General features: G+C 36.6%; 1 protein-coding gene across 1 annotated transcript; it reads left to right on the top strand.

Annotated features, from left to right (window-relative positions):
• The first annotated feature begins 12,307 nt into the window (after window positions 1-12,307).
• On the top strand, window positions 12,308-13,243 carry LOC122739405 (olfactory receptor 1019-like). The gene has a single exon (XM_043981163.1). It carries the CDS (start codon window positions 12,308-12,310, stop codon window positions 13,241-13,243), a length of 936 nt encoding a protein of 311 aa, XP_043837098.1.
• The last annotated feature ends 3,282 nt before the right edge of the window (window positions 13,244-16,525 follow it).

Raw genomic sequence — 16,525 nt, 5'->3', positions numbered from 1 at the left:
AGTTAAGTGACTTGCCCAGGATCACACAGCTAGTAAGTGTCAAGTGTCTGAGATTGGATTTGAACTCAAGTCCTTCTGAATCCAGGGCCAGTGCTTTATCCACTGCACCACCTAGCTGCTCCCAAATTTATAGTCTTAATGCACAGATATGACTACATTGATATTCTGCTCACAAAATTTCAGTGACTGGTTGCCTCCAGAACAAAATCTAGACACTAGCATCTAAAGATCTTTATAACCTGGCTCTTTCTAGATTGATTTATCATCACTCCCTCTCCCCCACTTTGTATTCCCCAGACCTAGAAATGCACAGAGATTATATTAGAGATAGAGTTGCAAAGTAATAATAGTTATATGAACAATTAACAAAAATAACTCATTTTATAGTGCTTCAAGGTGTGCAGTGTGTGTTTTTTTTTCATTCATTATCTCATTTAATTCTCAAATCAACTTCATGAGCTAAGTAAGCCTAGAGGTAGTAAGTGTTTGGCCCAGGGTAATCCAGTCATTTAATACCTGAGGCAAAACTGATACACAAGTCTTCTTGACTGGAGGTTCAGTGTTCTATCTACGATGTCAGCTGACCAAGAGGAACAAAAGAGGGATCTGAACTTGGAGTTAGGAAGACATAGGTTTATAACTTTAATCCAATATGTAGATGACTTACCCCTGGCTGCACCTAATGCTGAGATTTGCCAGGAAGACAGCTGAAACCTGTTATTAGAGCTAAGCAAATGAGGCCATAAGGTCTCTAAGTCTAAAGTACAATACCTTTCACCCTGTTCCAAGGAGGTGTACTTGGACTTGTACTGGGACAGGTGAGGGTGAGGTGTAGAGGGTCTGTTTAGTTTTGGGGAGACTGAAAAATTGCCTGCCAGGGCTTGACTCAACTCCTCCATGTTTTGTGGTGGTAGTGGCCAGGCTGGATTGGGACAGGGTGCCCCTTTCTTTTTAAATAGATAATAAATTTGACATATAACTTTTATTTTTAAAATTAATTTTAGGGGCAGCTAGGTGGCACAGTGGATAAAGCACTGGCCCTGGATTCAGGAGGACCTGAGTTCAAATCTAGCCTCAGACACTTGACACTTACTAGCTGTGTGACCCTGGGCAAGTCACTTAACCCTCATTGCCCCACAAAAAAAAATCTTTTTAGTTTATGAAATAAAACAAACATTTTCTAAGAAAGTAAAATGATAAAAAGATGATTGTGCATGAAACTGCAAATCTATTTTGTACAAGTTGCTATTTAAATAATATGCGACTTTTCAAGATATACTACCTCTATGATTCTTTTTGGATTTTTTTTTTCTGTTCTCTTCTGTGTGTAGCTCTTATGAGCTCTACTCTTCATGAAGTTAAGCCCTCCAGAGCAACACTTCATCTTCCCATCAGGGTTGTTAGTGAAACTTGCAGGGATTTTATGTGTCTTTCTAATGTTATCAGCATTAGTCCCTGCTCTCCCATATTCTCTTCATTATTAATAGTTGATAGAAATTATTTAGCCAGACTTAATTAGGTTTTTGGAAGAGATATTTACTAAGGCAGTATAGTAAGAAGAGTTGTTTATAACACTTCTCCCAAAGTCTGGAATACTCTCCCAACAGTACATATAGAGCTCAGGGAAATCTTGGCTCAAGTTTATCAAGGATATGTAGCAAAATCTGTTTTTTGGAAGTTCTTTGCTTTAGCAACTTTCCTCAAGAAGTTCCCTTAGTTATGATGTAGTTTCTTTGCTGGATGTCTTGTCCAGACAGGAATTCTCAAATTGTATCTAGTTTGTTCTCAGGTTCTAATTCAGACACTGCTGACAGAACGATGCCAAGGTGATGATACCAAGATGCCAATAGCAAGAAGAGAAGCCCAGAATCCTACTGATCCTTTGAAGTTATTATGGGCTCCCTTTTGCTATTATTCAAAGGCAGCTGGGTGGCATAGTGAATAAAACACTGGGTCTAGAATCACAAATCCAGCCTCAGACACTATCTCTATGATCCTGGTAAATTCATTTAACTTCTTTCTGCTTTAGTTTCCTAAATTACAAAATGGAGATGATAATTGTGCCTACCTCCTAGGGATGTTGGGAAAATCAAATGAAGTATTTGCAAAGCACTTAGCATAGTGCCTGCCACATTGGAGTCAGTTAATAAATGCTTGGCCCCTTCTATTATTTCTCCTGAATTTTGTTGTTACTGTACAGCAATAGTGTTGATTTACAATTCTATTTTCTATACTGCAATTCTACTGAAACTACTGTTTAAATTGGTTTCTGACAATTTTGCAGGATTTTAAAAGGAAAACATAATGTTTTCAGCAGTAATATAGTTTTATGTCTCCTTTGTTTATATTTCTTTGCCTTCTCTTATTGGTAGTGCTAGCATTTCTAGAACTATGTGAAGTATTAGAATGGGCATGCTTCCTTTACTCCCTTTTTATTGAGAAAGCTACTAATATTTCCCCATTGCACATAATGCTAGTATATCTCAGGTGGACTATTTGGGTTTGGTTTTGGCCACCAGCATGCAATACATCTCTCCTAAGCATGTCCAGACTATTCAACAACCCTCTGCTCCCTTTACTAAGAAGCAGCTAAGGACTATTCTGGGAGCAGCTGGATGTTGCAGACAATGGATACCCTCTTTTGGTGAGATCATTAAGCCTCTTACATCTCTAACCAACAATTCTGTCCCAGAACCTTTACAGCTGGATTCCCAGCATCTTTCAATGGGAAGGGCTCTCCAGACAGGAGGACCAACAGTCTAAGAAAAGATTCAAAGGTGAGAATGAGATTGGCATGCATGAAGGAGAAAATGAGATCAACCTTTCTGAAGCAGATAGACTTCTGAATGGTTATGACAGACAACAAATCATAGAGGTCTCATGACATAAAAGCAAAAAAAAACCCCACAATATACAGACAAATAACTCAAATACATATTCAAATTCCTTGTGGAGAAATAAATAGTACTGGGAAGATATGAAGGCAGTTAGCCAAACTTGACATCTGGAGATATACATCTAGTTTGTTCCAAGAAAAAGAATTATATTACATGAGCCTGGTCAAGGGGTGGGGAGTGGTGGTTGAAATGACCCCAAGGACTGTCTGAAGTAGATGTCAATAAATGCATCCCCTCAGGATATCCAATGATAGGAGTCATGAAATGCCCAGAAGACAGATCCCCTTAGACATCACTGTTTCCTTAGTTGGGGCATATGACTCAGGAGGATAAGGGCCAGAGAGGGAGAGAGATGGGAAAATTAATCCCTTTTTGCTAACGAGGAGTTATAGGAATCAGATCCCAAAGGCTCCCAAACAGAGTAGGTGTTGTTATTCTCCCTTGCATCTCTGGACTCAGTATATGCATAGGGCCTGGTGAATTATGGCAAGCTGGGGAGATTCCTACAAACAGCTTATCCTGTTCTAAATGGTACAGTGGATAAGATGCTGGACTTAGTGTCAGATGGAATAGGATTCAAATCCTACCTCAAGTACTTATAAATTGTGATGCCCTGAAAAATCATATAGCCTTTCTGGGACTCAACTTTTCATTTGTAAAATGAGGAGGTTGGGCTTAATGACATCACAGGCACCTTTCATCGCTAAACTTATGATCTTATGATGCTCTATTTCTCTTACAAATTACTCCCAGAACAGGTGAGGAGAAGGTTAATGTTGCTGATACTTTTCTCCCTAATTATTTTATCAAATATTATAATCTGTAGGATCAAATGCCTACCCCAATCTTCATCCTTGCGCTGGGACCTTGGTTTTTTACAGGGTACAAGTCCATTTGGTGGAAGTCTGAGCATGGTATCAATGTACAGTTAGGTAAAGGGATGAATCCCCTTCCCCTCTTTGTTTCCACAGCCTTCCAGTGGATTGTCATTCCTGTCTAAACAAGACCTGAGGGACCAGCAATGTAGATATTACTGCTGTGTCAGATGTGCAAATGAGAGGTATGTATGAGCTGTCCTTTAGCAATAGAATTGAGGATTTACTGAGGCAGCACATGACAATTTGCCATTCTTCCTTGGTGTTGGGGATCATACCAGCAAAGTGCAGGTCATTGTTGTTGTTGTTGTTTTGTGGATACTAGGAAGACTAGCATAATTAGACTTTTCTGCATGTGAAATTAGTTTTCTTTTGAAGGATAATCCTTTTTAAATGCCTGGAGAGTTTGGTGTTAGAACAAACTGATGAATCAATGTATAAAAGAAATAATTCAAATAATTTTGTCCTAAGTAGCAACTTTTTCATGTAATTATTAGAGTCAAATCTCTAAGAAATGTAAGGCATTTATTCTATTCCAGCCACTAATCCCACTCAGAAATATCCCCACCGTATCTCTTACAGGTGGTAAAAACAATAGTAATAACTATTATTTGTACAGAGCTTGAAAGTTTGTGAAGTGATTTAACTCATTTAGGCTTTGTCACAAGCCAGGAATAATAGGAACTATTAATGAAGTTGGACCCATTCGAGGTGTTCAAACTCTATTGCTGTGAAAATCTGATTTTTACTTATGAGGTAAGTACAATTAGTCCTGTGGGAAATATAATTGTCATATTTGATCTATCATTATAAATGCAATAATCCAATCTGATAAACATTTATTAAGTGCCTACTATGTGTCAGTGGCACCATGTTGAAATGCCTTTTTCTGCTTTAGTATGTAAGGTTGATTTAGTCTCCCATTCCAATACCAGATTTTGACCCAGATCCACACAGCTAAAGGTGATCTGGTCTCCTTCATTGTAAAGAAAAAACTGAATATTCCAGTCAGAAATAATAAGTGCAGGTCTCGGGGAGCAGATCAGACATCTCAAGGAGATGAAAGATTTCAGAAACATGAAGAGTGACTAGCAGGTGAATTTTGATGTGAGGGGGCAGGGCAGGGACAAAGATTTCTATAGTGGCTACTACATGTCAGGCACTATACTAAGTGCTTTGCAAATACTACGTCATTTGATCTTCACAACAATTCTGGGACATAGGCATTATTATTATCCCCATTTTACTGATGGGGAAACTGGGGAAAACAGATTAAGGGACATGCTGAGTACCACTCAACTAGTTAGTGTCTGAGGCTGGATTTTAATTCAAGTTGTCTTGACTCTAGGTTCTATGTAATTTTTTTTTTTTTGCGGGGCAATGGGGGTTAAGTGACTTGCCCAGGGTCACACAGCTAGTAAGTGTTAAGTGTCTGAGGCCGGATTTGAACTCAGGTACTCCTGAATCCAGGGCCGGTGCTTTATCCACTGCGCCACTTAGCCGCCCCTTCTATGTAAAAATTAATAACATTTCCCACTCTATAGAAAAAGTGCTTTGGGGCAGCTAGGTGGCACAGTGGATAGAGCACCGGCCCTGGATTCAGAAGGACCTGAGTTCAAATCCGGTCTCAGACACTTAACACTTACTAGCTGTGTGACCCTGGGCAAGTCACTTAACCCCAATTGCCTCAACAACAACAAAAAAGTGCTTTGATACCTGTGAATTTTACATATTATTTTTTCTAATCTGAGAGATTATTATTTGAACATTATTAGTTTTTTTTTCTGTTTTCCTCTTCTTCCATTTACTCCTTCCATAATCCTGTCTGCCATTATAGGCATCTTTAATCATAGACTATAAGATCTGTTTCATGCTGACATACCCAGAGGGCCCTATGTGGTCTCAGAATGTAACAATCCATGCTTTTGGCTTCAAATAAGCTACAAAGGTCATACTTATGTCTTCCTAGTGTATAAAATAGAAAAAAATGCCAATGTTTGTTCTGTACACTCTTGATGACATGTCTTTACTGTTGACCACAAAGCATTTGGAACCATCAATTCATTAAACATGGTTTCATTATATGGCCCCAAATGAGTCATTTCCAGGCATAAAAAAAGAAACTTGGATGACTCTGTGGGCAAAGAAACCAACTTTTATTAAGATGAACAAAGGTGGGGTCTACAGTCTGCCAAATACATTCTGATACACTGAAATACAGAATTCAGTTATTTATAGGTCTCTTCATTAATGTATGGTACAACAATTTCCTGTAGAAGCTGATTCATACAAGATTTCATTTTACAGATCACTGTGTCCTAAGTGTACTTTCCATGATGTTTAAATCAGCCCTTTACAGGACTTTCTTACTTTATCATTTTAATAGAAAGACTAATATATAGGAGTGATTATTATGATCAGATATTTAAGACATACACTTTTTTAATGATTTAGTTACAATTCTAGGGTTAACTAACACAGGAATGTCCCTGGAAGTCCTATGTTTAGCTACACAAAGTTTGTTTGTTTGTTTTTTAACCTGGGACTATGTTTTTACTATAAATCTGAGAGTTATTTCTTTATCCTAATGATTATTTCTGATGAAAGATTAGCAAGGCAATGCATAGTAAAACACTCAATACATTGAATATTGATCTTTTTCCTTTCATGGGTCAAATTTATTGTTCTGTCTCCTACACTCCACCCCATGATATAATGCATTTGAGCAATGTTGTGTTTTGTAGTCATAAATAGCCTTGGATTTGGGGAAGGGAGAGTCTATGCACAGAGCCATGGAGGTTGAAAGGATCAAGTTCAGGTAAGGAAACTAAATTGATGAACAAAGTTTTTCCTTGTCTTTTGATGTTTATAGAAGGGAAGTCATCTAGAGAAATTCCCACTCATTTGCTGTTATATCAGGATTCCATGGCCAAGGGATCAGATTTGTCTTAGGCAAAATATAGTGATTCTATTTCCCCAAGGACTCATTGTATTTCTATCATGAGTATTCAAAGAGATAAACTTCAATTCTGTACAGAGATTTTAATTTCATTAAATTGGCAGTATAGAGTCTTGGGGAGGTTAAAGATTTATTCATATTTGTGCTTAAGAAAGATAATATTTGAAGTAGTTTGAAGGGTAGATTCATAGAAGAATAAGACTGTAAGAGGCAGGAAGATTAATTAAGGGACTTTGGGCATTTTTAAAGTAGTTGTTAATGTCCAGGGGTGGTGACAGTTGGAGTTGGGAAGAGGGGCAGGAAATTGTACAAATTGTGGAGGGACATCTGATAGTATGTGACAATTGATTACATCACAGTTTGAAGAAGACAGAAAACTTAAAGATAAGTTTAAAATACAAGATAGTGAATTTTTTTGGAAATTACAATAATGGAAGAGTCAGAAGAAAGGGCAGGTTTTAAGGAAAATATTTTAAGTTTGGTTATGGACATGTTGAACATGAACTACCAGTGGGTAAACATTCAGGAATGATGTACTGGTGGTAGTGTAAGGTTGATATCTCTTTTTTTTAAATCTTGTTTAGAATTTTTTTTCCCAAATTACATGGAAAAATAATTTTAGTGGTGATTTTTAAAACTTTGTGTTCCAAATTCTCTTCCTCCCTTCCTCCCCACCTCCTCCTTAAGAATGTAAGTAAAACCAAGAGAACATTGTACACAGAGACAGCAATATTGTTTCATGAAGAACTGTTAATATCTTGACTATTCTCAACAACACAATGATCCAAGACAATCCCAAAGGACTATTGATGAAACATACTATCCACCTCCAAAGAAAGAACCAATATGATGGAGCAGATTGAAGCATGCTATTTTTCACTTTCTTTCATTTCTTTTCTTTTAATCAGGTTTTCTTGTACAAAATCTCAAATATGGTAATGTTTTACATAATCTTACATGTATAACCCCTATCTGATTGTTTGCCACCTCAGGTAGGAGGAAGGGGAGGGAGGTAAAAAGGGATAAATATTGGAACCCAAGACTATAAATAATTTATTCATGTGTAATCATGAAAAACATTTCCACATTAGTCAGGTTGTGAAAGATAACAGATGCAATAAATCCTTAAGAAAAGGAAACTAAAAAAAAAGATATGCTTCAATCTTTATTCAGACACCATCAAATCTTTCTCTGGAGATGGATCACATTTTTCATAAGTCCTTCAGAGTTGACTTGGATCATTGCATTGCTGAAAATAGCCAAGCTGATCATCACACAATATTGCTGTTATTTTGTATACAGTACATTTCACTTTGTATCAACTCATGTAAGTCTTTTCATGTTTGACTTTGAGCATCCTGCTCATCATTACTTATAGCACAATAGTGTTCCATCACAATCTCATCCCACAATTTGTTCAGCCATTCTCCAACGGATGGGCATCTCCTCAATTTCAATTCAGCTTTTTGTTTTATATATCTTTTTGGATACTGACCCAGTAACGGTATTACTAGGTCAAAGAATATACATGATTTTATAGTCTTTTGGCCAAAGTTCCAAATTTCTCTACAAAATATTTGAATTGGTTTATAGTAAGGTTTATATCTTAAGCTACAGAAGGTGATTGAGAGTAGAATTATTGAATAAAGAATCATTTCTATAGGGATTTTACTTGAAGTAAATCATGAGACTGGAGAGAGAGGAGAGAGACACAAACACACACAAAGAAAGAAAGAGAGAGGGGGGTGGTGGGAGCAGCACCAAGCTGAAGGAAGAACACCAACATTAAGGATTTGTGATCAATATGAAGAAACAATAAAGGAGATAAGGAAGGAGTACTAAGAAAGGTGGAAAGTAAACAAGGAAAGTAGAATGTCCCAGAAATCAAGAGAAAAGAGCTTCTGCAAAAGAAAAGAGTAGTCCATGGTGCTAAGAATTATGTAGGGGTCAATGTCTTTGCATTGAGTGATAAAAGTAATTGGTGAGTTTTGAGGGAGCAGTTTCAAAAGAATGAGAAGATATCATATGGCAACACATTTAGGAATCAATAGGAATCAAATGCATTGTATAGAGTGCTTTTAAAAAATAAATGTAATTGTGAAGGGGAAAAGAATGACTTGTAGTAGCTGGACAGGTTGGAAAGGTTTAGGGTAGGGTTGTTTTGTTTGTCTTATTTTTAGATTTAAAGTAAGTTATGCAAGTATAGGCTAGGAATAATGGAAAAGGGAAGACTAAAGATGCATGCTATTTGAGGGGATAATTCACAGAGTAATGTAGGAGAGGATAACAATAATTCACATTTGTCATTTTAAAGCTTATGAAATATTATTTTCACAAGAACTCTGTGAGCTGCATAAGAAGATGGTCCTTGAAAGTCAAATACATAATTACTGATAAGTCAATAATTTGTCTTCAAACAAAATGTGACCATGACAGATGATCCCTTTACAAGTTTCAAATAAGTTCATTAGCATAGTACTCAGCACATAGTGAGGACTTATTACATGCTTTTTGACTGACTGGATTAGAAAGGGATCAAGTAATAGGAAAAACAATTTTTCTAGTCATCAGTAAGAGAAGGATCTATCTCATTAAGAAGATACATGTAGCTAGAAAAGGGGAGTCTGGGAAAAATTATATGGGATTGGGAGAGTATGGGAAGAAGGAGCTTTGAGAAACAGAGTAAAGACTTTTATAATAAGACAGGGGTGAGTATTACTGAGCCTTCTTCTCTTTCTCTATCCTCACACCCACCCAAATCCCCAACTGCAGACTGTGATTTCAGTGAAGTAAGACCCTAGGTCATCTACACTGACTGTGAGAAAAAGCCAAGATAAGAATTAAAAATGATATTTGAAGCCATAAGAGTGACCGAGAATGAAGAATAGAAGACCTCAGAAAAACAACTCTTAATTTTTGACCCCTGAAATAGCACTTTACTTAGGGGGAACAGAATCTGTGTAGCAAAATGTTGAGAAGTGAATGGATCACGAGGCAGTAAAGGCATCAGGTATATTTTTCAAGAAATTTCACTTTGAATTGGAGGAGAGAAATGAGTTGGTAGATGAATAGGTTAAAAGGATAAAAGGAACTTAATATAAAAAAGAATTTGTGATATCTGAGAATGTTTATAAACAAATGGAGAGGGAAAAGTTGAAGTTTTAATGAATAAGTCCATGAAGTTGCTACAAAGATATAACAGTCATTTACATTTACATAGTACCCTTTTGGGAATTGCTGAAGAGAAATGGATCATAGAGATGGACACCCACTGATCAGAACACATATCACCCACCAAATTGAGGCCTTATGTCATGGTGGAAACTGTTTAGATTGTGACTCATACACTAGAAGTTCCCATCCTAAGGGATTGTAGGGGGGGGGCAGTAGTTAAAGAATCATGAGAAATCAAGTGAATCAACATGGAAAGCCAGCAGATAGGGCCTAGGGAATAGTTGCTGCGACTAGTAGCTTATGCACTTATGACTCAGAAAAAGGAAAACATAAGGATGCAACACCAGTTATTGGGGGAAAACGATGATGATCGTGACAACTACAATGATGGTGAGGAAGACAATGATGTTAATGAAAACAATAACAGAGAGTGAAGGAGAGGAGGAGGAAGAGAGAGGGAAAAGGAGATAAAGTAGAGGAAGAGAAGGAAGACTGACAGGAAGACAGAGATTTATAATTGCAGTGTTTTGCAGGAGAGAATGTCTTCGGTTGGGGGCTTGAGATGTAGATTGATAATTATTGGTTAAGTTTTACCATTGTGGAGAAAAAAGAGAGAAAGATAGACTTTCATCTTTCTTTTTTTAATAATAAACATTTTTATTTATAGTTTTGAGTTCCTAAATTGAGATTTTCATCTTTCTAAACCAATGACTTAGCACTTTTGTGTAGGGGAACTTATAACTGGCTAGTTGGCATTAGGTGGAAGGGCCATTGTTTCCTGTTGAGTAATTTGAAAAGAAAACCACTCTTTCAGTTAGGAGGTGCAAAGGAAATGGCTAGAAAAGAACAGCCCCTCATAGGAAAATGGGAAGAGCTGAGGAAGTGACTGGAGAGAAGTACAGGCAGTTCTTGCTTTAGGTAAATTTGCATTACACATTTTCAACATAATACATTTTGAAAGAAATCTGCATTCCCAATTTTTTTAACTTTACTGTATAACTAACTCTCTCTCTCTCTCTCTCTCTCTCTTTCCTGCCACTCAGCTTGGTGCTCCCTGGTCTCCCCCAAATCTTCTACCAAAAACACTAAAAACAAACAGACAAACAAAAGTATTTCAAGTAAAAGCAGAACAGAGGCAGAGGGGCAGCAATCTCTGTACTCTGATTAGGAATGTGGCTTCAGACCTCCAATGGCAAGAGAGGAGACCTTTGCCCCACTGTGCCCATCTTCCCATGTGTATATATCTTCTGTCAGTCTGCACTTGAGTATCACATGTCTGTGCCCAGTCCCTGTGTTTCACTTGTCCTTTCCTGTTTGTGTCCAGTCCCCATGTATCTGACTCCCCGAGGGGTGTTCTTTGTCTCATTCTGGCCACACACCCATGTGACTATTTCTAGCTCCCACATTCCTCCTCTTGCTTTTGATTCTCTGTCCCTGTCCCCTGTGGATATTTGAACCATGTGCTGGCTCCCTCCCTCCACAGGTTAATGGATCCTTCTTATTTTCCTTCCTGCTTCCATCCTTTCCCACCACTGACAATTTCAAATTAAATAAAAATCCCTTACATAGAGATCTGCAGAAAGATCCACTTATATAAAGTGATAACTACTATAGTTCTACCTATACAAAGGTGGTGACAAGTAGGAGTAAGTGATTAGCCTTGCTCACCTGCCCAGTGCCACTCCAGCCTCTGCTAAATTTACATAGAACTTCAAGTTTTATAAATTATTATCTTTATAACTCTATGAGCTAAATAAAACCAGTATCATTTTCCCCATTTATACATGAGGAAATGAGGCACAGAGAGGCACCAGGTGACTTGTCCAGTTGTACAGGTAGTGAATGTCACAACGGTCCTAATTCTCAGTTCAATATTCTTTTCCTTACACCATACTGCCTCTCCTTAATGGAATCCTTGGTGAAGAAAAAGAAATAAACCTTGTGTGGTGGAAGAAGTCAACTTTATGTTCTAAATTAGGAGGGAGGTTGTTGCTATGTTACAAGCAATAGGGGAGGGAAGTTTGAGGAGTTCTCATTGAATGTTTCTGATCTCAGGGAAATAATCTTTGCTGAATACAGAGAGTAGAGGTAGGCTTGGTGACCAGGATTTCTGGAGAAAGAGCATCTTATTAGCTGGGAAACTTTCAAATACGTCATTTAATCTTTCTGAGCCTCAATATCTATAATATCAAAAAATTCAGATGATAATATTGCTTTCCATATTTACAATGATAAATGTGAGAGAATGGATATAAAGTGATTTATAACAATAAAGGGATACATACATATGACCTAATGGTCTTTATATGTTCTCCTAGTAGACCCAGCAAGAAGAAAACAGCAATATAAAAATGCTTTGTAGCTATAACTTTCCGTGTTCTTTCAGTAGACCCATAAACAAGATGGAGAGCAGCAACCTCACTTCAGTGACTGAGTTCATCCTCCTTGGCCTCTCCAGCTGGCCTGAGCTCCAAGTGCACCTCTTCTTGCTCTTCCTCATGATCTACCTGATGATCTTGCTGGGGAACCTGCTCATTATGTTGCTGATATTAAGGGATTCACACCTCCACACACCTATGTACTTCTTCCTCATTAATTTATCCAGTATAGAAATAGGTTTCACATCCTCAGTATTTCCACAGATGCTGGTACACTTCTTGGCAGAGAGAAAGTCCATCTCCTACTCCTGCTGTGTCATACAGTTCTACACAGTCCTGTCCTTTGGCATTGCAGAGTGCTATATTCTCTTAGTGATGGCCTATGATCGCTACGTTGCTATTCGAGACCCTTTAAGGTACTCAATCACCATGAACTGGGGGATTTGTGGTATGCTGGCTGCTGGGTCGTGGTTGGGTGGCTTTATGTTATCCATAGTAGACACAGTTGCCACATTCCAGCTCTCATTCTGCCAGAACAATGTTATCAATCATTTCTTGTGTGAAATGCCTGCCCTACTGCACCTCTCTTGTACTGACACAACCCATGCAGAGTTGGTCATGCAGGTTCTCTGTATCTTTACCCTTCTGTGCCCTATCACATTCATTATCCTTTCATATACACACATCATCATTGCTGTCCTGAAAATTCGCTCTGCCCAGGGACGCAGAAAAGCCTTCTCTACTTGCTCTTCTCACATTCTGGTTGTTACACTATATTTTGGCCCTATAATGTCTCTTTACTTAAAGCCTAAGTCTCTATCCTCTCCAGAATACAATAAGATTGTTTCTGTGTGTTATTTCGTTTGCACACCTGCCCTGAACCCTCTCATCTATAGCTTGAGGAATAAGGAAGTGAAAATGGCCCTTAGAAAACTTTTGGGGAAACCTGAAGGTGCTTAATTCCACATATTTCATCCATGAGTCCATGTAAGGAAAACTTGAGCCTGAGGAGTCTTCTTAGTCTTTCACAAATGTCTTTTTTAAAAATTTTTTCAACCTGTTTTATTTTCCCAATTACATTTAAAAACAATTTTTATCATTAGTTTTCTAAAACTTGAATTCCAAAGTCTCTTCCTCTTTTTTGCCCTTACCCCCTCTTTGAGAAGGCAAGTAATTTGATATAGATTACATGTAAAGTCATGCAAAATATATTTCCATGTTATCCATATTGTAAAAGAAGAGATCAAAATACAATTAAAGAAAAAAATAAAAGTATGCTTCGATCTGCATTCATTCTCCATCAATTCATTCTTTGGAGGTGGATAGTATTTTTCTATCTGTATTATCTTGGATCATTGTGTTGCCAAAAATAGTTAAGTCATTCATGGTTGATCATGGTACAATATTGTTGTTTTGTGCACAATGTTCTCCTGGTTATGCTCTATTCACCTTGAAATAGTTCATACAAGTCTTTTTTTTTTTTCCTTTGTTTGTTTGTTTTGTTTGGTTGGTTTTGGTTTTTTGCAGGGCAATGAGGGTTAAGTGACTTGCCCAGGGTCACACAGCTAGTAAGTGTCAAGTGTCTGAGGCCGGATTTGAACTCAGGTACTCATGAATCCAGGGCCAGTGCTTTATCCACTGTGCCACCTAGCTGCCCCTCATACAAGTCTTTATAGGTTTCTTCGAAACTACCCTGCTCATCATTGCTTATAGCACAATTGTATTCCATCACAATAATAAGCCACAACTTTTTCAGCCATTCCCCAATTGACAGGCATCCCCTGAATTTCCACCTCTTTGACACCACAAAAAAAGATCTACTACAAATAGTTCTGTACATATAAGTCCTTTTCCTTTGTTTTCCATTGTTTTAATCTCTTTCGGATACAGACCTAGTAGTGGCATTGCTATTTCAAAGGGTATGCATAGTTTTATAGCCCTTTAGGCATACTTCCAAATTGCTTTCCATAATGGTTGGAACAGATCACAACTCCACTGAGAGCATTAGTGTCAGTTTCTTTACACACCCTCCAACTTTTGTCTTTTTCCTTTTCTGTCAAATTTGCCAATATGGTACATGTAAAGTTGTACCTCAGAGTTGTTTCAATTTGTATTTCCCTAATCAGTAGTGATTTAGAGCACTTTTCATATGACCAGAAGTCTTTGATTTTTTTTTTCTTCTGAAAACTACCTATTCTTTTCCTTTGACCATTTATCAATTGGGGAATGACTTTTATTCTTGAAGATTTGGCTCAGTTCTCCATATATTTAATAAATGAAGCCTTTATCAAAGAAACTTGCTTTAACCCCTCTCTCTCACACACACATACCAGTTTTATTCTTTCCTTCTAAACTCAGCTGATTTGAATTTGTGCAAAAACTTTTCAATTCAATGTAATTAAAATTATCCATTTTACATCCATAATGCTCTCTATCTCTTATTTTATTTTAACTTCTTCTTATCCACAAAATTAATAGTAAAACATTCCATGTTCTCCTAATTGGCTTGTGATATAATACTTTATGTCTAAATCATGCCCTTATTTTGACATTATCTTACTATATGGTTATGTTTCACTTTCTGCCAAACTACTTTCCAGTTTTCCCAATAATTTTTTTCAGTGAATTCTTGTCCCAAAAAGTTTTGGGTTCTGAATTTAGATTAATATGGTAATTTACTACTATATATTGTAAATCTAATCTATTCCATTTTTCACCATTGTATTTTTTACTCAGTAGCAGATTATGTGATCATTACTGATATGTAATAGAGTCTGAGACATGGTACAGCTAGGCCACCTTCCTTCAAAATGTTTTTATTGATTCTGTTGATATCTATCCTTGATCTTTTTACTTCCAAGCTAATTTTGTTATTATTTTTTCTAGCTCTACAAAAATTATTTTGGCAGTTTGATTGATACAATTCTGAATTAATAAATTAATTTAGGTATAATTGTCATTTTTATTATATTGATTCAGCCTACCAGTGAGTAACTGATATTTTCCCAATTATTTATATTTGACATTATTTGTGTGAAAAGTGTTTTGTAATTCTGTTCATATAATTCTTGGGTTTGTCTTAACCAGGACACTCCCAAGTATTTTATATTGTTTATAGTTATTTTAAATGGAATTTCTCTATCTCTTTCTGCTGAACTGTGTTAGAATATATAAAAATACTGATAATTTATGTGAGTTTATTTTACATTTTGCAACTTTGCAAATGTTAAGAATTTTAACTAGTTTTTAAATTGATTCTCTAGGATACTCTCAGTATAACATCATGTCATCTACAAAGAATGACAGTTTTGTTTCCTCATTGCATATTCAAATTTCTTTAATTTCATTTTCTTTTCTTATTTCTATAGTCAGCATTTCTAACATAATATTTGTTTCATTTTTTTTGTTGTTTTTGCCAGGCAATGAGGGTTAAGTAACTTGCCCAGAGTCACACAGCTAGTGAGTATCAAGTGTCTGGGGTAAAATTTGAACTATGGTCTTCCTGAATCCACTGAGCCACCTAGGCACCCTCTAGTATAATATTTAGGAAGAGTGCTGATAATGACATTCTTGCTTAAATGTGGTCTTATTGGAAAGGCTCTTAGCTTTTCACCATAAGGCTTGCTGATGGTTTTATATATAAAACTTATCATTTTAAGGCAAGCTCCATATATTGCTATTATTTTCAGTGTTGTTAATAGGAATAAGTGTATTTATTTCAAAAGCTTTTTCAGCATCTATTGAGAGAGTCATATGATTTCTCTTGGTTTTGTTATTAATATTGTCAATTATGCTGATAGTTTACCTAATATTGAACCAGCCTTGCATTCCTGGTATAAATTTCTTGCCCTGATATATATGATCTTTGTGATATGTTGCTATAATCTGATTACAAACTTTTTAAAAAATTTTTGCATCAATACTCATTGGGCAAATTGGTCTTTAGTTTTCTTTCTCTGTTTTTGCTCTTCCTAGTTCAGGTATGTACACCACATTTATGTTGTAAAAGAAATTTGTTAAATGTTTGGCAGAGTTCATTTGTGAATCCATCTGGTTCTGGGAATTATTTTCCTTATGGAGATCACCGATGGTTTCTTCATTTTTTTCCTAAAATAAGATTATTTCCTATTCTGTAAATCTGGGCAGTTCATAGTTTTATAAATATCCATTAATTTTACTTAGATTGTCAGATTTATTGGCATTTAATTTGGCAAAAGAGCTCCTACTTAATTTCCTCTTCAT

This window comes from Dromiciops gliroides, chromosome 2 (genome assembly GCF_019393635.1).
Source record: "Dromiciops gliroides isolate mDroGli1 chromosome 2, mDroGli1.pri, whole genome shotgun sequence".
Lineage (NCBI taxonomy): Eukaryota > Metazoa > Chordata > Mammalia > Microbiotheria > Microbiotheriidae > Dromiciops > Dromiciops gliroides.
The sequence above is the reverse complement of the archived record's forward strand: the minus strand, read 5'-3'. Positions and strand labels throughout refer to the sequence as shown.